This window comes from Terrapene carolina, unplaced genomic scaffold (genome assembly GCF_002925995.2).
Source record: "Terrapene carolina triunguis isolate 2854851 unplaced genomic scaffold, T_m_triunguis-2.0 Scaffold96, whole genome shotgun sequence".
Classification (NCBI taxonomy): Eukaryota; Metazoa; Chordata; order Testudines; family Emydidae; genus Terrapene; species Terrapene triunguis.
The window spans coordinates 65,128,510-65,153,081 of NW_020664447.1; the positions used below are offsets into that span (position 1 = coordinate 65,128,510).

Sequence of the window (24,572 nt, forward strand, 5' to 3'; positions counted from 1 at the left end):
TGCTATACTCATATCAGTCCTATATTTATAAGGGCATTCTCTAGCAGGGCCTCCCTCGACTACCATATACGGAGATTTCCCGGTGGGATCTTTTGGAACTAACATTTTTTCTTCCTGAGCCTTAGCCATTTTTAGTGGAAAAAAATTACCGTATCTCTACGATAGAATCAGTTCCTTTGGGTGGAATATAATTCCCCAATTTTGTAGGCAAATAATTGCCTAACACGCAGTAGGGGGACTGGATCAGGGGAGTTTATGTAGAACACTATTTGATCCCTGTCGGGTCCGGGGGGAGGGAGTTCCCAGCAATAACCTGTGATATATTCTAATAGGGGATTTTGATTTAGCACTCGTTGATAAGTATTACAATATAAAATTACTAAACAGTAATTTTTCCGACATTTACACCGCCGTGGTTTCAACGACAGGACCTGGGATCTCTGATCACAGTTCTAATGTTGAGGGAACTGGAGTATCAAGTTGCCTATGAAAACAGGCCCAGTCCCTGGGACAGAACCAGTGTTTGAGAAGATAACAAAAAACCCCAATGACAAACAAAAAACTAAGGCCAGAAAAGACCCAGGCAGAAATGACTCCTGGATCAGACCAGGAAGTCATCTAACGAATTAAATATTACTCAGACAGAAAAATAAACCTTAGCCAAATACGGGACTTTCCAAGTTTTAAGCTTTTGAAGGATGATTAACTGGAATTCTCCAGCAGCAAAATCAACCCCAGCACCGGACAATTTTTCCTATCGGTGCTGCTGCTGTTCCTGTTGTCATGGATCCAACAAAATGGGATCCTGTCTACCACAGAACTTCACTAATTTTTGGTCTTATTAACACTGAGGAAAATATACACTTACATCAGTAGGTCAGTCCCAGCATAAGACAACCCTCTTAACCTATGCTGACACTGACACTCTTACCGCGAATCAAAAGGACAACATGATGGCTTATGACACTGAGGGAATAGGATCCTTCTTAAGATTATAGCAGCAAGAAGGTGCCGAGAGGTAGAAAGCGGGAGGCAGAAACATAAAAGGTTCCCTAACAGTGACCCGAGAATCCAAAACCGGACACTATACAGGACACTGCCAGGTGTAAGTATACATGGTGTTTTAAGTCCTTTCAAATTTTTAACTATTCTAACCGTAGGTATACTTTTCTGTATTGCACATCCCTTTATTAATTAGTGTGTATCACCCGAGTCTTTTACTACTTTTACCGTGGTTTGGCAGACAACTGTCTGACGGGTGCCTGAATAAAAACTACCTTAAGAGGCTTATGGGTCTCAGGGCAGACAAGTTAACCGTCTAACTGTGACCCCTTATCCCAGTTTTTAGAATCCCACTTCTCACACCATGTGGAGATATAGGAAGAAGGGCACACACATCAGGGCCCAAATGGGGCTCTGGGTGATCGCTACTTCCCACCACCCAACACAGATGTAATGAGGTTAAGTGGTGTCCGTATAAAGAAATTAAAACTACTGATTATTCCTCAAGATAGGCTTTTAATGACTTACGGCTATAAATGCAACACAGACAGAATAGGAAAAGAAAAATTAAAGACCAGCATTGAATAAGGATTAATGATAAATTATATTGCAAACAAGCACAAGTACAGGTAATGTTATGCATTGGCTACTTATTACTATAAAAGCATGTTCTTAACATTGCCAGTTTTTACTGATGACAGGCACGAGTACATGCTAAGCTATTATTACTTATTAACTATTAATCTTACAAGTTTTATTCCTATTCTTAATAACCATAAGTACAAAGATACTATAAACTGATTAACAACTTTCTACTATTTCTAAACAATTTAACACTAGTATTAAACTTTTACTACTATTTTTAATACTGCAGCACTAATATAATCTGAGATCAAACTATCCCGACACAACCATTCTTAATACTATAGTGTCCGTACAACTTGAGATCAAAACAGCTCGAGCAACCCAGACTTCTTTACTCCGTTATCTTATTCTTCATGCAACCAGACTTTTTCTTTTTAAAGCCTTACCCTCCGGAGAATATGTTACCTTCTAGTCCACCGCTCTTTGCATTGGCCAGGTGCAGTAGTCGGTGCAGTTCAGGTTTCCTCGGTTCAGGGGGTGCGGGTCAGACCGATCAAAGAGAGAATAACCTCTTAGACCAAGACACACACACACCCTCCTGAGGTTCTACACATTTAATCTCATCTGCCCGCCGTGCTTTGAAGCAGGTCAACCAATCAGGTTTGGCCAAATTTAGTGTTATCGCTTTGGCTGTATAATTCATGCTTACTTATTTTCTTGTAGCCAATTATTATTTTAATTTTATAAATTATGCTCAAGGAGATAGCTTATTTCTATATAGCCCACTGTCTCGATGGTGGTTTCCCTTAGTTTTCTAGGTAACTTACCTCTAAATGGGCTATTGGCTTGATTGTGGGTGAGGTTATCTTGATGACCTATGCCTAAAGGCCTAGCCCATCAAACCCACATAGAAATCAGTTCTTTGGCTGCAGCGTCTCCTAACCACAAGTTTTAAAGGTGGTATCAATAAGCCGTACACGGGGGTATGACCTATTTTACCATATAGGAGTCAGCATAAAATGTTGTCTGGTTGTAGGCGTCTTTTGACCACAAGTTGTAGCTTAGTTTTGCAAAGCTTGCTTTTTAAAGATAATTTTGCAAAGCTCATTTTATAAAGCTTCCGGAAGTTTTAGGCCTAACACTGGCAATACTGATGTTCATCTTAAGCTTGACAACAATCTTACCTATTGTGATTAATTTGAGCAACGGGGCCGACCTTCCAGACCACCTCGTAGGGTCCCTGCCAACGGGCCAGCAGCTTCGACTCGCTCAACGGTAGGAGGAGCAGGACCCGATCCCCTAGTGCAAAGGCACGCTCCTATGCTTCCTGGTTGTGGGTTTGTTCCTGGGCTTCTTGCGCGGCCTTTAAGTTTTCGTGGGCTAAGGCTCCAGCGTGGGCGAGGTACTCCTGCAGCTGGAGAACATACTTCAGGAGGCCCTGGGTTGGGGATGGAGACTGCTTCCATGTCTCCCGCATTAAGTCTAACAGGCCCCATGGGCGGCGACCATATAGCAACTCGAACGGGGATAACTTTGTTGATGACTGTGGTACCTCGCGGATTGCCAACAGTAGGGGAGGGAGTAACTGGTCCCACCGGCGTAGCTCCTCTGGGGGAAACTTATGCAACATCTCCTTCAGGGTCCAATTGAATCATTCCACCAGCCCATCAGTCTGTGGGTGATAGATGGAGGTGCGTAACTGTTTAATTCCCAGGAGCTCGCATACCTGACGCAACAACCGGGAGGTGAAATTGGTGCGTTGGTCCGTTAGGATTTCCCGGGGCAGCCCCACTCGGGCAAAGACCTTTACTGGTTCACTGGCGATGGTTCAGGCAGTGGTGCTTCGCAATAGCACGGCCTCGGGAAAACGGGTGTCATAGTCAACGATGACCAACACATACTGGAATCCCGCGGCACTTTTCGGGAGCGAGCCCACCAGGTCCATGGCCACCCGCTCAAATGGGGTCTCCACTCTGGGCATGGGAACCAAAGGGGCCCTGGGCACTTGTGGGGGAGCCACCAACTGGCACTCCGGGCATGAGCTACAATAGTTCTTCACTTCCTGGTGAATGCCGGGCCAGAAGAACCGTGTCAAAATCTGGGCTAGGGTCTTTTCTTGGCTCAAGTGTTCGGCGGCAGGGATGTCGTGGGCAAGCTTTATTATGGCTCGTCGGTGGCACTGAGGCACCAGAGCCATGGTTCTTTCGTGCGGGGGTCCCATTTGACCCAGTAAAGATGGTCACGGCGCAGCTCGAAATGGGGCCACTGGTTTGCGCGCTGTGGGTCGATTACGGCCCCATCGACCGCAGCTAGCTGTTGGTAGGCCCAGCTAAGGGTGGGGTCAGCTTTTGGATCGCGGCAAAAATCGGTATTGAGTTGGGGTTCGACAGTTGGCCCCGGAAGGGGGTCGCCTGCTTCCTCGGTCCCTGAACAGTTATGAAAGGTTAGTAACTGTTTTGTCATTCTGCAGTACTTTCTCTAGTTCAAATTTTAAATGTCTCTAATGATGGGATTTCTTTCACATCCCTTATGAGACATTGCCACAGTCTCACTCTGTGGTAGTTTTAGATCTCACTTTGAGTGAGCAGATCTCACTTTTGGGATGTTTTCTCTGAGATTGGACCAAATCGTGAAGTCCTTGCTTAGTTTTTACTCAATCCTTTTTCAACCAAAACTCTCATTGGAGTTAATAGGAATTGGCCAGAGTGAAAGCTGAGGGAGGACCTCAGACTTCAGCCCAGTCACTGTAAATTTCCTTTTCTTCCTTGTACAGTATGTTGCTTAGGGTTTGTCTACACTACCAAGTTTTGTTGACAAAACTTATGTCGACACCCAAAAGTCGACAAAACAAAAATCGCCAAAGGCTGTTCACACTTGCTCCCTCTGTCGACAGATCATGTCCACATTGGGGACACCATCATCGACAGTGTGACCAATGCACCGTGGGTATGTATCCCACAGTGCGGTGTTGTGGGAAGGAAGAGCTGATCTCTGTGCGAGTTCTCCCCCAGCCCCCTCAGCTGCTGAGAGCAGCATCATGAGTAGCTCTGGGAGCTCTCCATGCTGAGGAATGGCAAAGCAGCACAGCAATCTGTCCCCCTCCCCCTGCAGCAGGAGTCTGCCTGCTGCTGTGTTCCTAGTGCAGGGCAGAACAGGAGCATTCCAATGATTTGCTCTTTGTTTGTTCCCCAAAGGGAGCAGCACACAGATACTTCCTGGAGCTTTGAAAGGGGAGGGGCACATGCCTGCAGGGCAGCAGAGATCAAAACACTGAGCAGAGCAATCAGGACAGGCATTGTGGGATACTGGCGGAAGTAGGGTGACCAGACAGCAAGTGTGAAAAATCGGGACGGGGGTGGGGGGTAATAGGAGCCTATGTAAGGGTATGTCTACACTACGAGGGTAGTTCGATTTTACTTAAATCAAATATGTGGAATCGATATTGCAAAGTCGAACGTGTGTGTCCACACTAAGGAGAGTAATTCGACTTTGTGAGTCCACACTAACGGGGCGAGCGTCGATATTGGAAGCGGTGCACTGTGGGCAGCTATCCCACAGTTCCCGCAGTCCCCGCTGCCCATTGGAATTCTGGGTCGAGCCGCCAATGCCTTCTGGGTAAAAAAATGTGTCGTCATCCGTCCGTCACTAACGCCCTCCCTCCCTCCATGAAAGCGCTGGTGGGAAATCAGTTCGCGCACTTTTCTGGTCAGTGACAGCGCGGACGCCACAGCACTGCGATCATGGATCACGCTGTGACCATCGCTGCAGTTGTGGCCGTTCTCAACGCCTCGCAGCTTATCATACACCTTTCCCTGAGGCAGATGCAGATAAATCAGGCGAGGAGGCTACGACACCGCCGTGATGGCCTGAAGTCGGAGAGTAGCACAGAGCTGTCAGAAACCACGAGCCCCAGCGCCCAGGACATCATGGTGGCAATGGGTCATGTGGATATTGTGGAACGGCGATCCTGGGCCCGGGAAACAAGCACGGACTGGTGGGACCGCATAGTGCTGCAGGTCTGGGATGAATCCCAGTGGCTGCGAAACTTTCGCATGCGGAAGGGGACTTTCCTCGAACTTTGTGAGTTGCTGTCCCCTGCCCTGAAGCGCAGTGACACCCGGATGCGAGCAGCCCTGACTGTCCAGAAGCGAGTGGCCATAGCCCTCTGGAAGCTTGCAACGCCAGACAGCTACCGGTCAGTCGCGAACCACTTTGGTGTGGGCAAATCTACCGTGGGGGTTGTTGTGATGCAAGTAGCCAACGCAATCGTTAAGGTACTGCTCTCAAAGGTAGTCACCCTGGGAAACGCGCAGGTCATCATAGATGGCTTCGCCGCGATGGGATTCCCAAACTGCGGTGGGGCTATAGATGGGACTCACATCCCTATCCTGGGACCGGGCCACCAGGCCAGCCAGTACATCAACGGAAAGGGCTACTTTTCAATGGTGCTGCAAGCACTGGTGGACCATCGGGGACGTTTTACAAACATCAACGTCGGATGGCCGGGCAAGGTTCATGACGCTCGCGTGTTCAGGAACTCTGGTCTGTTTAGACGGCTGCAGGAAGGTATTTACTTCCCGGACCACAAAATAACTCTTGGGGATGTGGAGATGCCTACAGTGATCCTCGGGGACCCAGTCTACCCGCTAATGCCCTGGCTCATGAAGCCCTATACTGGCGCCCTGGACACAGAAAAAGAACTGTTCAACTACCGGCTGAGCAAGTGCAGAATGGTGGTGGAGTGTGCTTTTGGCCGTCTCAAAGGGAGATGGAGAAGCTTACTCACTCGCTGTGATCTCAGTGAAACCAATATCCCCATCGTTATTGCAGCTTGCTGTGTGCTCCACAATCTGTGTGAGAGCAAGGGGGAGACCTTTATGGCGGGGTGGGAGGTTGAGGCAAATAGCCTGGCTGCTGATTACGCCCAGCCAGACAGCCGGGCGATTAGAAGATCCCAGCGGGACGCGCTGTGCATCCGGGAGGCTTTGAAAGCAAGGTTCCTGACTGAGCAGGCTAACCGGTGACTGTTAAGTTTGTGGACACAGAAGCTGAACCTGCCCCCATTTCTTTACCCAGTTCATTTTGACTATCCTCTCCAGTTACATACCCCCTTCGCCCCCTTCCCCTTCCCAAAAAATAAAATCAGTTCAATTTTGTTAATGAACACCGTTGTCTGTATTACTGTTTTCGCGGGAATGTTTTAAACCGGGGACGCAGACTGTAGCGGGGGGCAGGTTTAGTGTTCTGATGCAAATGATGCTTCTAGACTCCCGGAATGACAGGCTCCGCACTGGTGGACTGGTTATTTCAATGGAGCCTGCCAGCACTCCTGGGGGGGACTGCGTGTATGTGTTGGCTATGTGACTTTCTGGCAGGGGGAGTAGGGTTACAGATCCCCTGCTGCGTGGATCTGTGAGCCAGGATAAGGACCGCTGCATAAGATCTGTAACTGCCCTCCCCCGCCACAAAGTCACAGAACAACCTCCCCCCCCCCACCAGAACATGAAAACCACCTCCAAGACTGACCAGGGTAACCAGTGACTGCACTGTGTATGTGTCCTGATGCTGGACCTGACCCCGCCTCTGTAGCCTGCTAAAGGTGACTGTCCTGTCCAATTACCAAGCCCCTTCCCCCCCTTCAGACAGACTCTCCTCCAAAAGAACAGGATGGAAACAGTAATGAACAGAAACAAATATTTTATTATGAACCACACATGAAACGTGGGGGGTGAAACTTGCACGGGGGCTTGTGTGAGGTGGGTAGGAAAGGACTTTTCAAATTTTGGGGAATGAGAGCCTTCTAGTGCTAGAGCAGTCTGCAGGGGTTGACTGAAAGTTTTAACGGCCCTTGCCGCCCCTCCTTCTTTGGACTTTGGGTGAGGGGGGTGTGGGACTTGGTGGCGGGGGAGGGCGGGGCTCTGTCCTCCTGCCTCCGGTCTTGCAGAACATCCACAAGGTGCCGGAGCGTGTCCGTTTGCTCCCTCATTAGTCCAAGCAGCTTTTCAGTAGCCTGCTGGTCCTCCTGACGCCACCTCTCCTCCCGTTCCATGACTGCTCGGTGCATTTGTGACAAGTTCTCCCTCCACTGTGTCTGCTGGGCTGCCTGGGCTCGGGAGCAGCCCATTAGTTCTGAGAACATGTCTTCACGCGTCTTCTTCTTCCTCCGCCTAATCTGCGCTAGCCTCTGGGAGTGTGCTGACAGGCTGGGTTGGGAGACAGTCGCAGATGTGTCTGTGGGAATGGGAAAAAGGGAGTGAATTCCTGAGACAGATAAATGAAGTTGTGTACAAAGAACCTAGTCTTTCTCTGTGAACAAGACCATGCACTCCACCTCTCACATGCGCACTCAGGACAAGGTCGAATTTTCGGCCCTCGCCTTCAGTGCCTGTGGACTTGCGGTGGTCTTGCAGTGATCTGAGAAGCGTGGCTGGACACCTGAACTTCTGTAGCGGGCAATCATGGTAAGCCGTAGACTTGTGGCTGCTTAAAACTCTAATAGTAGCACTGGCCTCCTTTCACATTGAAAGCAATGCCAGTCTCTGCTGCCAGCAATCAGGACAGCATCAACTCTGCCCCTGTCCCACCCCCTCGCGGCTGTCCCAGGGAAAGATCCCTGTATGCTGCCCCTCTCCCTCCACCGCGTGGCTGTAAAGCAGTCCCAATACTAACATTCCCCTCCCTAATTCAAAGCAGGGCGTCATGAGCGACATCACCCTCCTGAGGATCTCGGACAGCCAGAAGGAACGCATGCTTAGGGAAAGCATGCAGAAACCAGGGCCGTATTCTGCCATGCTATGCCGTGCGATGATCCCAGAGTACTTGATTGTGTCGTGGCGGGGAAACGTCTCCTACCACGGAGGGCCAAATAAGATCGCCCTACCCAGGAACCTGATGAACAGGCTGGAAATCCACCTCCATGAGACCTACGAGGAGTTCTCCTATGAGGATTTCGCCTCAATCCCCGGCCATATTGACCAGATTTTCGCGTAGGTGCACTGGGACTATAGAGTGGAGCGTCTTGGGCCACAGAATCATGAAGTACCGGACATTGTAAAATTTTTTTTAAATACTTGGGACTAAATTGTGAAGAGCCTAAGGCAGACAAATCATGAGAAACCCTTTGTTACCATTGTAAATATTCCAGTTTTGTTGCAGACAATTTTTTACATGTTTAAAGCACTTTAGTCAAAACACATTGTTAATATTATAAATATTCTCGTTCTGTTAAAAATAAATGTTTACATGTTTACAGCACTTACTGCTTGATCCTTCCCCTGATTCTGTGTCCGGGGTAAGGGATGGGGACGGTTGGTAGGGGATCTCGGTAAGGGTGATGAAGAGCTCCTGGCTGTCGGGGAAATCAGCGGTGCCAGCGCTGTCGACTGCCTCGTCCTCCTCATCTCCTTCTTCATCTTCCACGTCCGCTAACATGTCCGACGAGGAACCGGCCGCGGACAATATCCCATCCTCAGAGTCCACGGTCACTGGTGGGGTAGTGGTGGCGGCCGCACCTAGGATAGAATGCAGTGCCTCGTAGAAACGGGATGTGTGGGGCTGGGATCCGGAGCGTCTGTTTGCCTCTTTGGTCTTCTGGTAGCCTTGTCTCAGCTCCTTGATTTTCACGCGGCACTGCGTTGCATCCCGGCTGTAGCCTCTCTCTGCCATGGCTTTAGAGATCTTCTCGTAGATCTTAGCATTCCTTCTTTTGGAGCGCAGCTCTGAAAGCACGGACTCATCACCCCACACAGCGATGAGATCCAAGACTTCCCGATCAGTCCATGCTGGGGCCCTCTTTCTATTCTGGGATTGCACGGTCACCTCTGCTGGAGAGCTCTGCATCGTTGCCACTGCTGCTGAGCTCGCCACGATGTCCAAAGAGGAACTGAGATTCAAACTGCCCAGACAGGAAAAGGAATTCAAATTTTCCCGGGGCTTTTCCTGTGTGGCTGGTCAGAGCATCCGAGCTCGGACTGCTGTCCAGAGCGTCAACAGAGTGGTGCACTGTGGGATAGCTCCCGGAGCTATTGGCGTCGATTTCCATCCACACCTAGCCTAATTCGATATGGCCATTTCGAATTTAGCGCTACTCCTCTCGTTGGGGAGGAGTACAGAAGTCGAATTTAAGAGAGCTCTATGTCGATCTAAATAGCTTCGTGGTGTGGATGGGTGCAGGGTTAATTCGATGTAACGGCGCTAAATTCGACATAAAAGCCTAGTGTAAACCAGGCCTAAGAAAAAGACCCAAAAATCGGGACTGTCCCTATAAAATCGGGACATCTGGTCACCCTAGGCGGAAGCCAGTTCTGTTGACAAAACAATCAGCAGTGTCTACACTGGCTCTTTGTCGACAATAAAGAGAGGGGAAAAGACAAGTCTCTTGTAGGGGTGGAAGATTTTTGTTGCCGAAACTGGGCGTTTTTCATGACAAAAGTCCCATTGTAGTGTGTACGCTCTTGCTGTTTTGTTACCAAAAGGCAGTTTTTGGTGACAAAACTTGACAGTGTAGACAAGGCCTTAATTAACTGAAATCCAAGCACAGGAATTATGTTGAAAACTGAACTAGCCTACTGACAGGAGTGAAGGTAGAAGCCACCTTCTTGGATCCACGAGAGCAGATGAATTTCTGGCATGTATCATTTTGGATTAAAGTACTCCACTTAATTACCTCCAGAAAAGCTAGACTATATATCTCCTGTCAGTGTTGTTAGTGTTACCAGCAAAATAAGGTTTTCAATCCATCCTCTGCTACTCTTTCCCAGTAGAGACCAAAAGTTCCCACATGTGGAATGCAGTAAGGTCAACTTCTGTAAGAGATGATGGGATGGACTCGGCCCTGAGGCCCCCTGCTGGAGGCCTCATGGCCCTGCCCTGCCCTGCTCTGCCCCAGAAAAGGCAGTGGAGAGGGTCCTCCAAGCTGCCTAGAGAGGTGGCATGGGATGCAGACAATCAGGAAAGAGACTGCAGAGTACAGCCAATCGGGGCCCAGGAGGCTCATATAAAAAGAGCTGCAGGGCCAGAGTGAGTTCAGTCTACTGGCAGGGACTGGGAGAGCAAGAGGTGCTCCTGGATGGCTGAAAGGGCTAGACAGATCAGTTGCTGGCAGAGATCGAGGGAGCTGGATAATAGCTTGTGGTTGGCTGCTGGGACTAAGCAGTAGTTACTGGCAGGGACCAGGGGAGTGAAGAAAGTGTTTTTGGCTGGCTGCTGGGACTTAACTAAGACTGGCTACAGGGAAGTGGCCCAGGGAAATGTAGAGCAGAAATTAGTAATGGTACAGAGCATCAGGCTGCTATATTTAAAGGGTCCTTGGGTTGGGACTTGGAGCAGTGGAGGGACCAGGACCGGGTCTGTCCCTCCGCCCCCCCTCCCAACCTCCAGCCACTGGAGAAAGTAGCTATGCCCTAAGGAAGGGAATTAGAACTGTGGCGCCCCTGAGAAGGGGGCTGCACTATTAGGACTAACTCGGGGGGAGCTGTGGTCAGTGAACTGAGTCCAACAGGGGTGGCTCAGTAGGAAGGCTGAGGTCACTGAGGACTGAAGTAGAGGCAAAGAGTCTGCAGGGAAGAAGCCCTCGGGGAATTTCTCAATTCTGGAGTAGGAACCTTGCAACCTAGCCGGACCAAGGGAGGGTACCCTGATGGGCCTTGATGGATTGGGAGGGCTGCAGAAAAGGACACACCAACCAAGGGTAGCATGACTGGCCCTGTTGGACTGTTTTAGAGGACTGAGCCCCAGGAGGGCTATTCGGACATGGGGGACATTTTGGACTGTGTGCCCTGGAAGGGGTTTGTTTGTTTCACACACGGACTGTGTGTGACTTGGCTAGAGGGCTGAGTCACTGAAGACCTGCCTGGCAAGGGCAGCAGCTGATGGGGGCACCCTGAGCAGAGAAAAACTGTAGGCATGCACACACTCAATCAGGGAGTGCTTGTGTGAGGTGAGTGCACCCTGTTACAGGCACAAAGTATGAACAGTCCACAAAAGTACCTTCTTTACATACTTCCAGACACAGTCATCTACTGTGTAATAATATGTTAAGGGAACACAAGGCAGTGTCAGCTTGGCAAGATGCCCTGGCTGTATTTTGCACTTTCTGGAGAAGCCTATAAATTCAAATAATGCATTTTGATACCATTACTATCTTTTGTCTAGCTCTCACTCTAGACAATGACCCAGATCTTACAGTATTGAAATAACTGGGTCAGATTCTCTGGCCTGGCTGGACTCTGCTCAGTGCAAGATCAGGGTGGGAGGCAACGGTGGCTTTAAGCCACTGATATGTTCCTCAAGTGCTGAGACCAAATGGTTTTGAGGAGCCCTGTTTTGCATAACTAAACCTTGCGTCATCTCTGTTGTAGTTACTTAGGCCCCCAAATTATATATTATTATTATCTAAGAATTGCCCAAGCATCAAGGCCTTTTAGAAAAGATAGAATGCAGGACTGAGAAAATAAAATCTCAGGGTCTAATAGCTAGACTTCAATAGTAAGAGGAAACAGAGTTGTTGCAGCCTTTTACAAGAGTGTACCACTGGTGCTGCTAAAGAGACTTCTCTTTTTTCCTTGTCCGTGAATGAATAAATTGATATTCAACATTAAAATATTATGAGAGATTGCCGGATACAGTGGAGGAAAAAGTGGGGAACAGGATGCAAGCTGATTTGTAATTAAATGAAGTTGTGTGTGTAAAAAGGAAGTTGACTGTAAGCGATACAGCTTTGGTCAAAACATTGTAAACTTTAATGACAGAGTTTCCCTCATGGGCAACCCTGTAAGGAAAGAAAGGGGGTGCATTCATATTGATAGCTTTTAGTCTCGTAACAAAGTGAAGAACTAAGGCTAATATTTGGAATCAAGAGTTCTCATGCTATCAAGTTAGTGAAATACATCTGTGTTAAAAGAAGAAGAAAAAAAAAGGAACAGAAACCAAATAATATATTTATAAGGATATTTGATCATAAAGGGGAATTGTAGCAAGGGGGCGTGGTCTCCCTCTGAGACTGATGAGGAGGAACCACTCTTCACCCCCAGGTGGGTGGAACCAGCAAGCCATGCTCACCCCACCAGAAGCAGAGGGGCAGGACAGGAAGTTTAAAAGGCGGACCCTCTCTCCCACTGCCAAACCCTGCACCTGAGACGGACCTCTGCAGTGCCGAGGACCAATGTTCCCTCTAATTTTTTTTATCCGTGTGTGGAATAAATTTTGTTATGTGCACCAGGGTATGTGCGGATGTGTGCCAACAGTAGAAACAAAAAAACCTAGATATAATATATACTTTTAAAAAGTTACCATAGGGATAATTACTCCAGCCAGGACAGGTTAGGCATTTTAGAATTCACTACTCAAATAATTAAATTTAAGTGTAAGAAATAAAAATTATTAAATGCATAGACCAGTCAAAAAACTAAAATAACACACTTTCAAAGAATAAAATAACTGAGAATTTATGTTCATTGTAGGAAGTACCAAGAAATAACAATAATAATAATACAAATATGTGTTGGGAGGGGAGTGAAAGAGACTGTGTGTGTGTGTGAGAGAGAGAGAGATTGTGTGAGCTGGCTGCTGGGGAAGTCTCAGAGACTGTGCACTGTCTCTTTAAGGCACACTCACTCACTCACCCGGAAGGCTGGTTCAGACCTCAGACTGCAACAGCTGACTCCTGCTCCCAGTCCTGAGCCAGGCTGTGCCCTCTTCCCTGCTCTGTGGAGATGGAGTACAGGGGCAGGGGATACCCTGACATCAGTATTCCCCCTCTCCCCCTGCGCTCTGCATAGCCAGCAAGGTCCCGGGACCTTGGAGGGTCCCAGAAGCAGCTGCAGGAGCAACGTGGCTGCAAAGCAGCGGGGAGGGGGGGTGGAGGGGAAGCACCTGAGCACATGCTGATGGATATATGCATTTCTGCTAATCGAGTGTGTGGCACTTGAATCTCTCCTCGGTGGCCAGCCAACTGCGCAGCTTAGAGGAAACACAGCCGAGGACCCAGAGAAGATGCTGGGTCTCCTGATCAACCAGTACCCAGAGGACCTATTGGAACTGTCGCTGGCCATGTACCCCAGGGAGATGGAGGAATCCCAGGAGACAGAGGTACTCTCCAAAGGAGTAGTTTGAAGTAGCCCAGGAACAGACAATAGTCCAGTTGTGTTGCCAGAATTCAGGTCGGTTTATTTCAGTGGGATCCCTGCTGACCCAGTGGTGGAACCATCCACCACTTTTAGGGCCCTGGGCTGGGACCTGCTGGAGTAGGGTGGGCCCAGGTCCCCCTACCCCCTGCAGCTGACCCACCTCTGGGGTGGCCATCTACCCACCTTAGGCCAAGAGGCCTGCTTTTTGTCCGGTGTCTGCCTAGGCCCGGTGAAAGACAGCTTACTGCTATGCCCTGCCCAGAGGGTCATTTAGACTGCCTACTGCGCTGTCCTGCCCAGAGCCCCTGAGACTGCCTACTACTCTGCCCTGCCTAGAGCTCCTGTCTATTGCTTTGTCCTGCCCAGAGGGCCAGAGCCCCTGAGACCGCTAATTCCCCACTGAGCCTTTGTAAATACATGGTAGCGAGGGGGCGTGGCCTCCCTCCGAGACTGATGGGGAGGGATGGCCACAGGCCCTTACAGGAATAATCAGAAGTGTAACTCTGATTAATAGTGCACAGACTCAACTCAGCCACACACCCCAAGGTCCCAGCATTGTTGTTAAAACGAGGAGAACAGAAATTGAAGACCTTACACAGCTGTTCTGGCCTGCTGGAGAACAACCGTTTTTGAAGTGCCTTTGCACTGTATAGTGGACTGTTAAAACAGGTTTAAAGAGATTCAAAGAATCTGGAGGTACTTTGTTTAAATTTATGTAAACTTTAAACTAGAAATTTCAGCAGCTAAGCAGAGTGTTGATGGGGAAACTGCATCTTGAGCAAGCATAACTGCAGAGTTGGATGAGGGGCCCACAGAAAATGACTTACGGCGGTAAGTTGCTGACCAGAGCAAGCCAGCTGGGGTTCAATGTACAACCATCTTGGGACGTACCAACAGTTATTGTCTAACTCGCCTTACACAAGCTGGTGCAACATGACATGTTGCACAAAGACTGGAAAGTTCCAGCTTCAGTTACAAGAAGTCAAAAGATGATGCCTTATTCCTTAATTGGAGGGTGAGAGAGAACAACTCTGTTTGATTGGACATTTCAACTCTTTGGTGGAAATATGGGTCACCATCTGATTAGTCCACACCAGCACCTCCAAGAAGAGGAACCAAAATGGATCACCCAGCAGAAATGAGATAAAACGCTTGTCTCCGTCAGCACATTGTAAACTTTAATGACAGCTAAAGACACCTGGAAAGGAGAAGACTGAGTTCCTGGACCAGCCACTTGGAAGTCCTCCTGGTGATAAAGTACCTATCTTGAATAGGCACCTTTAACTGTCTCTTTCCATCTTCCAGCAATTTGGGTTGCCCACTAGCACACTGGGGAAAGACTATAGTCAGGCCCATCCATTGTTCCACCTGTGCTTACAGTGTCAGCTCCTGCTGTGAACAGTAATTGAGCTGAAAGCTGATGGCTGAGTAAAGATCTGGTGATAAATAACAGAGTTTCTCTTCTGTGATTACCCAAATCAATCAATTGACCATTTCCTGAAACTGGGTACCTAATTAGTAAGGAAATGTACATCTTGTATATGTGCTTTAAAGATTGTCACGGTGTTAGTGTGTGTCCTTATTTTGTAACAGATTACAATCAGGGTTGTTGTAAAAGAGCTTTAAAACTGAACAAGTTACAGTTGTTAACTAAAAATTTAGAACACTGTACATGTATCTATCATGGTGTCTAGGTTCAAGTTCTAGGTGCATAAAAACATAAAACAGACCAAGTGTACAAGCCTCTTGAACTGCAATCAGCTGTACAGTCTGTCATAAATGTCAGATATTTAGGAAAAAGAACGAGGAGTACTTGTGGCACCTTAGAGACTAACAAATTTATTTGAGCATAAGCTTTCGTGGGCTAAAACCCACTTCATTGGATGCATGCAGTGGAAAATACAGTAGGAAGATATTTATACACAGAGAACATGAAAAAATGAGTGTTGTCATACCAACTATAACGAGAGTAATCAATTAAGGTGGGCTGTTATCAGCAGGAGAAAAAAAACTTTTGTAGTGATAATCAGGATGGCCCATTTCCAACAGTTGACAAGAAAGTGTGAGTAACAGTAGGGGGAAAAAATTAGCACGGGGAAGTAGTTTTTACTTTGTGTAATGACCCATCCACTCCCAGTCTTTATTCAAGCCTAAGTTAACGGTGTCCAGTTTGCAAATTAATTCCAATTCTGCAGTATCTCGTTGGAGTCTGTTTTTGAAGTTTTTTTTAGGAGTGTTAAATCCTGGGTCTAATATAATTTGTGGGGAAATAGGTTAAAAAAGGTGGGCTACTATAGATCCATTGAGAAGAAGACCTTGGTGAATTGGCATGTAAGTGGGTGAATTGTCTTATGCTTTAGTTTTGGATCCCCACCTCCCTCCTCTAATGTGTTAATAACCAGTTAGCACAAGTGAGGCCCTATTCTCAAGGACTCTTAGTCAAAACTCTAAACAAAGATACCTTCCCAAGATACTGATTAGGTATAAGTGTTATTTTCTGTTGTAGCTATGTGGTTTGAGTCTGAAAAATTGTCATATTTTAAATCAAGATTGGATGTTTTTCTAAAAGATATGCTCTAGGAAATAGTTCGTGGGAAGTTTTGTGGCCTGTTATACAGGAGATCAGATTAGGTGATCACAATGGTCCCTTCTGGCCTTGCAATCTATATCAATGAATGGCTATATCAATCAATTTCCTAGTCTGTTTGCCAAATCATAGTCCAATACTATTTTTGTCTTATATCCTACACACTTAGTTGCTGTTGTTAGGATATTTAATAAAACTCTAAGACTAAATTCAACTCAAGTCCTTTTCTTTAGTTAAGCAATCAAAATTAAAAGAGCCCTGAGAAAGGTGGAACAGGTAATCAGTTAAGCAGTTGCTTAACTAATTGTATTTTATACCCTATCTTTCTTACATTATGATGTAGATAGTAACAGCATGAGAGATTATGAGGCTTAATGTTTGTAAAGCGCTTTGAATATGAAAACAAATGCTAAATTGTTTTTTGTGGTAGTATTTATTCGCAGTTTACTGAGAGTAAACTACAGCATGTAGGTTTAAATAACTTTGCAGGATGCCACAGCATGTTACAGACAGAACCAAAAATAGAATGATGGTGTCCAAACTTCCAGTCCTGCCACAGTGGAGATGCTTCCTCCTGCATACTTATTAACTCAGATGTTTTAAGTTTTCTATAGATTAATTTTTATTATTATACTTACTAAATTTAAATGAGAAGGTGGAAACTAATTGAGAGTGTTAACAAAAGAAACTTTGGCACTCACAGGCCCCTAAAATGGCCTCGCATGAAATGAAATCCTATTTTATAATCTTCATTTTCTCTTTTTTTTCCCTCCATATCCAAAACTAAAAATTTCAACCCATTACCCAACCCTCCAAGACACGCAAACCTCCTCCCAAGCTGCCTTTGATTTTGAACATTATTTGCTTTATTAAACACATTTCAATAGCTTTATTGACTTTTCCGGATAAAATCAGTGTGTGCAGAAGGCCAAAGCCCTGTGCTTTCTCCCCATTACTTAAGCTTATTAGTGTCCAAAACCAAATCTGTCCAGCTGATGCTGCTGTAATGTAACAGTGCACACCAAACATACTCACCTCCATTGAGTGATGTCAATTTGTTGTATTACTGGGATGCAGTCCAGTGCAAGAGGTCAGCACAGGAGTTATGTTTCTCCGAAAGTTCACTTTAGTGTTATGCTGTTTTGTTTATTTTAAATTTCAAATATGAACATAATTTTTTTTGCTAATATGCTAATTTGTATCTATTTTTTAACAGAGAAATTCGCAATGCTAGAAATCTACATTACATAGATCCAGATGCCTTTAAGATCCTCCCACTGTTAAAATACCTGTAAGTACTGGGCACTTAATTTTCAGAGATTATTCTCAGTGTAGATGTTGCCCTACTACAGTGTAACAATTTCTTTTTCCCTTCAGAGCTGGATGGAAAATTTATTCCGTTTTCTTTTAATGTAAGCATTCAACTAAACTAAGGCTAGTTATAGGCTCTGCAAGCAAGAAAAGAGCTGCAAGCTGTTGTATTAGGGAGTCCCAGGAATGCCTTATGCCCTTTTGGTCCTGTTTCTGAAGTAGGAGGTTAGGTCAGGCTAGAATTAGGCCAAGACTCTGGATCTCATTAGCCTCAAAAGCCCAGCCCTCATCCTAGAACCTGGATAGCTAATTCTTTGGTACATTATTCATTACAATACATGTATTCATTTTTCATATTTACTTTTTTCATTACAGTAATTACACCAGAATAAACTTGGACTGCTCTTGCTGAAAGGGGTAGATACCCACACTTAATCAGGACCTCGATTTGACATCTCATCCAGAAAACCTACGGGGGGAGGGAAGGCATTTGCAAAAGTGTTTTAAAGGTGCCATGAAGGAGGGGTAGGGAACTTTAGTTTGGGCTTTTTATTCCTTTTATTTGCTGCTTGTTCTATACTTTCAGTAATATCAATGAAGTCAAATATAGCATCACAAATTATTGGATATGAATTACTGAGTGAAATTTTGTGGGCTGTGTTATGTAGATTATTAGAATGGTCCCTTCTAGGAATTGTGACAGAATGGTAAAGGCCCTTTTCCTCCCATGAGCTGAAAAGGGGTTACTTCAGGTCAACTAAGGACATGTGCATGGGCATGGACTTTCCAAAGTGTCGGGGGGTGCTTGACCACTGGCTCTTCCCCAGGCCCCGCCCCCGCTCCACCCCTTCCTCCAAGGCCCCACCTACACCCCTCCCCACCCCACCTCTTCTCGCTCCTACTCCACCCATGCCCCGCCTCTTCCTGCCCAGTTCCACCCCCTTCCACCACGTCCTTGCTCCTCCCCCCCCTCAGCCTCCTGCATGCCGCGAAACAGCTGATCGCAGCGTGCAGAAGGCCTGGGGAGAGCGGGGGAAGCTCTGATTCATGGGGCCTGCCGGCGGGCGGGAGACACTGGGGGGGTGGGGGATAGCTGATAAGGGGGCTGCTGGTGGGTGCTCAGCACCCACCATTTTTGCCCTGTGGATGCTCCAGCCTCGGAGCACCCACAGCTTCGGCACCTATGTGTGAATCCAATTAAGGGCTGCCTGTGACCTTTAAAAACACCTCTTCTGGTGAGGGAGATGTGGGAAAAGAGAAGAGACAAGCTGCAGCAGGAAAAAAGGTTTCTCCTGGGTGGAAGGCTGCTCTCCTCCCTATAGGGGAAGCAATCAACCAAATGCCTGTTTGGGGAAGGACTGGCACCCTGGAGCCAGCATAATGCGGCAACACCCCCGAGAGGTGTTATGAATCTGTGTTATGAATTTGTTTCTTTGTTTGGCTGAAGACTACTGCTTGGGCCCACCCTGAGGCCCACCTTGTACAATATTTAAAAATAAAACTTGAGTGAGGAATAAAAACTATCCAGAGTGAGACTGACTTATGACAGGCACCCCCACTACCAAAGGGGGAAATGCTGAACCTGGTGAAGCAAAGGAAGTGTGTTGCCACAGAATCTGTAGGAAAGATTGAGAAGAGGGATACTGTAAAAAAGACTGCTGCTTACTGAGCGCCCCCTGCTGGCCAGGGGTACCTCTTTAAGTTCTTCACCTCTGATTTTTACTTTCTTCAGGGCCGTTTAAGAACTCACAGGGGCTTTTCTTTTGTTAACACTACCCCTCCTGGCACCAGTTTAATGCCAGCAACAGTTTACAAGAACCCAGAGTCCCAAACGGAAGTCCAACAACACAAAGAAAGCAACAAAGAGTCCTGTGGCACCTTAAAGACTAACAGAGTATTGGAGCATAAGCTTTCATGGGTGAATGCCCACTTCGTCAGACGCATGTCCGACGAAGTGGGCATTCATCCACGAAAGCTTATGCTCCAACACATCTGTTAGTCTTTAAGGTGCCACAAGACTCTTTGTTGCTTTTTACAGATCCAGACTAACACAGCTACCCCTCTGATACTTAACACAAAGAAAGTCCATACTTAACTCTGGCATTTTCTTTCACCCTCAGGGCTCTTCTTCCATCCCAGTCTGATCTCTCAGCTCTCCCTCACTAAGGCTCTGATATCCAGTCCCAAACACAGTCAGGTTTCTTACTCCCTAGGGGCTTCCTGCTTACTGGGCTTTATCCTCCAAACTCCCTGGTGTAATGATCCTACAGGAGTCATCTTCTTTCCTCCCGCTAGAGTCCATCAGCATGACTTGGGATTCCCCTTTACTGCAGCCACCTTCCATTTTTTATAGGGAATTGCCTGATTCCCCTCAGATCTCATTCTGTAATCAGGGTTAGCTTGACCCTAGTCTCTCCAGCCCACTGTTACAGATACAATACAGATACAACAGAAATATGTACAGTTTTTACTTTAATTATATATATATGTTTACATATAATAATGCACATTAACTACAGCTGACAAGTTCATCATTAGGCCCCAATTTGCTGTAAGTTCTATGACAGAAATGGGTCTGGAGGAGTTCTCCTCCATTTGTCCATAGTCTTCAAAAAAAAAAAAAAAAAAAAAAAAGGGGAGGAAGAAAAACCCCACAATATGAAAAAAAAAAAAAAAAAAAAAAAAAAAAAAAAGAAGCAGGGTAGATGAGACCCAAAATTACAATGAAAAAATATCAACAAAAAATCTTAGTGATTTTGAGCAGGAGATTGGGGGCATAGGAAGGCAGGGACCATGAATTTCCAGCCTTTGTTTATATACCATAAAGCTATAAAAATGGACACAAACACAATTTTGTCTCCATTGCAGGTCACCTTTAAGCTGAGAGTAGTGTTTTCTTGTAGTTACTTTCTCTCTCAAAGGAATCAGTGCTAAAGTAAATAACTGCATTTCTGTAAAGTTGGGGCAGACCTGGAAGACTAGATCTGTTTCCTTCATAGCAGAACTTGAACAACAAATCTTAGCCACAATGAATGGCAGAGTTCTTATTGTCTCCAGCTTATTATCTGGAGCAGTTTACATAATTCAGGCAAAGAAAACATATAGGACATAGTTTTCCTTCCATAGGCTGGGGAAGGGAGAGTGTGTGCAGTTTAAAGATCACACCGTTTATGTAATACAAAGATTCTTTCCTAGGGCCTCCTTGGATAATGAAAGGCTGCCTTGTTGTTTCATTCTTTGTTTTACAGTAGTGCCTACAATGAGTTAGGTGATCTTCAAACATAGTGAGCCCTTCAGAGGTCTCACTCTCAGAAGACAAATGACAAATAATAGAAGGGAGAAGGAAAAAAAACATGCAAAAATAAATACCTGGGGACACCAAGTGACATTAACTAAAGGCACGGGAAAGCTTTGAAACAAGCATTTTGATGGGGAATGAATACGAACTTCTTGCTTGCTCTCCCACACCTTCACTCACTTTCACCGGGCTGGGCAGGGGGTTGGAGTGCGGGAGGGGGTGCAGGTTCTGGGCTGGGGGTGGGGCTGAGGGATTTGGAGTGTGGGAGGGGGCTTTGGGCTGGGGCAGGGGGTTGGTGTACAGGAGGGGCTGTGAAGTGCAGGCTCTGGGAGGGAGTTTGGGTGCGGGAGAGGGCTCAGGGCTGGGGCAGAGGGTTGGGGTGAGGGGTGCAGACTCCGTCTGGGTGGCACTTACCTTGGGCAGCTCCTGGAAGTGGCCGGCATATCCGGATTCTAGGCTCAAGGACGGTCAGGGGGCTCCAATGGGAGCTGCAGAGTCAGCGCTATGGGCAGGATGTGGGGGCAGTACGCGAAGACCCCCTGGCTGCCTCTTCGCCTAGGAGCCAGATGTGCCGGCTGCTTCTGGGAGCCGCGCAGAGCCAGGGCAGGTAGGGAGCCTGCCTTAGCCCTGCTGACTGGACTTTAGCCTATTAAAATCTCCCGGATTGCCTTTAATAGTCACCGGGAGATTGAGGCCGATTCCAGGAGACTCCCAGCCAATCCGGGAGGGTTGTCAACCCTAGTTCTGAGACTTCTCTAATTTACTCTGGGGGCTGGTCCTGGCCCCCAGCAAGGCCCAAAATACCAGGAGGTGCAAATGAGGCCAACAGTCAAATTTATTCTTCCTTCCCTTACCTGCCATTTTCTTGCACTGACTACATGTCAGCTGGAACAGAGATTTGGGCCCTCTGTTCTCCATCTCCAAGAGCCCTATCTCTCTTCATCTCTTTCTGAATGTTGACCCATCTTTTTGCTTTCAGAACACACACTCACTTTCTCTCCCTCCTGTGTGTCTGTGCCCCTGTCATACTGTTCCAAAAGCTTGAAGATCCTACTCTGACCCTTTTCTCCACTCCTTTTTTTCTTTCTACCCTCACAAGCTCACTCCCCCTGTTTGCTCCAAATCTCCACCTTGCCTTTCCTCTTAAAGACTTTCTAACTTTCTCAACATCTTCCTGACATTGACAGTCTTACTGCTGTATTAGAGCTTAATCATGCAGTCAATGGCAACACTCCTATTGACTTCAGTGGGAGTAGGTTTGTGCCCTTAGCACCCCAACTATACCCAGTTGCTAAAAATGCTTCTTGACACTCCCATGGAGAATTGGAAGGAGATGGCATGGAACTTTTTTAATGCTGATGCTGCCAAATAAAGGAAAGGAGCTACGTAGTAAGTGGCTTAGTTCAAACCTGTGTAATCACAGAGTCTTGGTAGTTAGAGGTGGAAAAGACTTTGCAGAATATCTCCCTAAAACCCCACACTGATTTATGATGTGTTCTTCATAGCCCTACATTTGGGTACAAAGAGTTCATAGGTGAGTTGACAATCAGTGAAGAGTATAAAATAACCATGTTCCATCCAGCTCTGTGTAATGGTCTGAACCTATAGCATCTTTTTTTGTGTAGTGATTCATTAAATTTAATTCTTTCTCTTTTTCTATCTTGTCCTCTGTTTTAGTGGAATTTTCAACACTGGAATTACGATATTTCCTGACCTCACCAAAATCTATTCAGCTGATGTGAACTTTTTACTGTAAGTGTTTGCCCTGCAGATCTGGGTAGAACAGTGCTACAGTCAAGTCCCAAACAATTCTGCAGTGGAGGCTCCCACTTTAGAGAGAGGTGCCAGATAATTACCAGAAAGAAGTACCTTAGCAATCCAGCAAGAACAGTCTCCCTCCATTGTTATCTCTGTTCTTCTGGTCCAGAGCCCGCAAAATGCAAGAGCTGGAGATATGGAAAACACAAAGGGAAAACGTTAACTGAACACATGCAAACCGCTAAATAAATAAATAAAAATAGCAGTATGGCCTCAGTTCACATTCTGAGTGAAGTTTTTAGTGCAAGGAGTTTATCCACATTCACATTCTAATTTAGAAAAAGGACAAGATGTTTTTAAAAAGCAAACAAATAGAAAGGGTAATGGAACTTGTAAGTTCCTTGTTCTGAAGCAGTTTGGTTTCATGTCTTCTAATGGCAGCAGTCCTTAACTCCGTTTTTTCTGGTGGCAGGTGTCCTAAACCAAGGTCTGCTGTCTTTTCTGGAATTATTCCTCTTGCTAAGCTAAGGTGCTGTTGGCTGTAGCGAGCATTCTGGGATGCTTTATTTGAAAGTAAAGGTCCACTTTGAAAAGTGACTTTTAAAAGTGATGCCATGGATCCCAGAGACTTTGGATAAAATTTGCTCAGATTAGAAGTAAAAAGATGTTTTTTCCATCTGACAGCCCTGCATATTCAACTGAGCATATTCTTTCTGGTTCATGCATCACTACCATCAAGAAAAATTCTGCATTTGGAACTTAATAAACAATTTTGTAGATGATGAACCAGATGGAATTGAATCCAGCTCACTCTTCTGTACCTATGTTGGTTCTGCAGGTCTAGCAGGAATTTATTAAAATAAATGTGTAATGTTTTTTAAAGTAGGCAGATTCAGCAAGAACACACAGGGTTCATGTTCTCTAAAGAGTTGCCAATTGTACCATAACTCAATATTATAGTCTTGCTAAATGAAACAATTGATGTTAAATATAATTTATTCTCTGAAGAGAAGACGAGGAGCACATTTGTTGGGTAAAAGATGTCACTTTTACTTAGTCAGTTTTCTGATTCTAATAGCACTTAATTGACACTATATAAAGAACAGAAACATTTTACTGCATGTGTTCCTGCGTCACAATTTTAAAGATTCATAATTGTAAAAGGACTGAAAATCTTTTCTTCAAACTTGGCTTGAACCTTAGATCTTGGAAAGGTCTAAAATTGAGCTAAGTTTGCAGTTTTTACTGTTAGCCATTTTTGAGTCACAGATTTTCTGATTGAGACCTCTCTGTGGGTAAAACATATTTTAGATCCATGCTGGTATAACTCAAAACCAGCTGAACCAATTTTAAACAAATTTTATAATAAAGAGGGGGAATCACTTTTGGGGCTGAGATCAGGCATGGAAAATTTCAGCCCCAAAATATTGTGTGAGAAAATTATTACCAATGGAAAAAGTTTGGAATGAAGATGGTAGTGATAAAAGTTGAATTTTAGCATCTTGTATCATGTATTTATACCTCAAGGGGTAATGAAACAGATCCTGCCACATACAGTGGAATGGACTATACCAGGGTTTCTCAGCCTATGGGGAATGACTCTCAAGTGGGCCATGAGGAGATGTCCATTGGAGCACACCATCCACCAGCTGAAGAAAATCAAAACCTGCAGAATCTTGCGATAGGTAGAACCCAGTGGGAGCCATGGAAAAGTAGAGAAGGAACAATTAGCTCCCTTACTTCTCCCCATCGTATCACCACCGTGTTCACTCCTGCCTTCAAACCCAGTCATGGTGAAACTATACCCTTTCCCTCATCCTTCCTCCCCTCCCTGCCCCAACAGCACTTAGCTCTGAGACAGGAGAGCTGTGGAGGTGGTAGTTGCAAAGGATTTGGGGATGTGGTG

General features: G+C 46.1%; 1 protein-coding gene across 2 annotated transcripts in view; it reads left to right on the forward strand.

The window, feature by feature from the left end:
* The window catches only part of TSHR (thyroid stimulating hormone receptor), a 245,375-nt gene that overhangs the window by 155,119 nt on the left and 65,684 nt on the right, over positions 1–24,572 (forward strand). For both annotated transcript variants that reach the window (XM_026651395.1, XM_026651394.2), the window contains exons 4-5: positions 17,516–17,590; positions 22,586–22,660. In XM_026651395.1, coding sequence (XP_026507180.1) covers positions 17,516–17,590; positions 22,586–22,660 — 150 coding nt within the window. The remainder of the gene's footprint in view (positions 1–17,515; positions 17,591–22,585; positions 22,661–24,572) is intronic.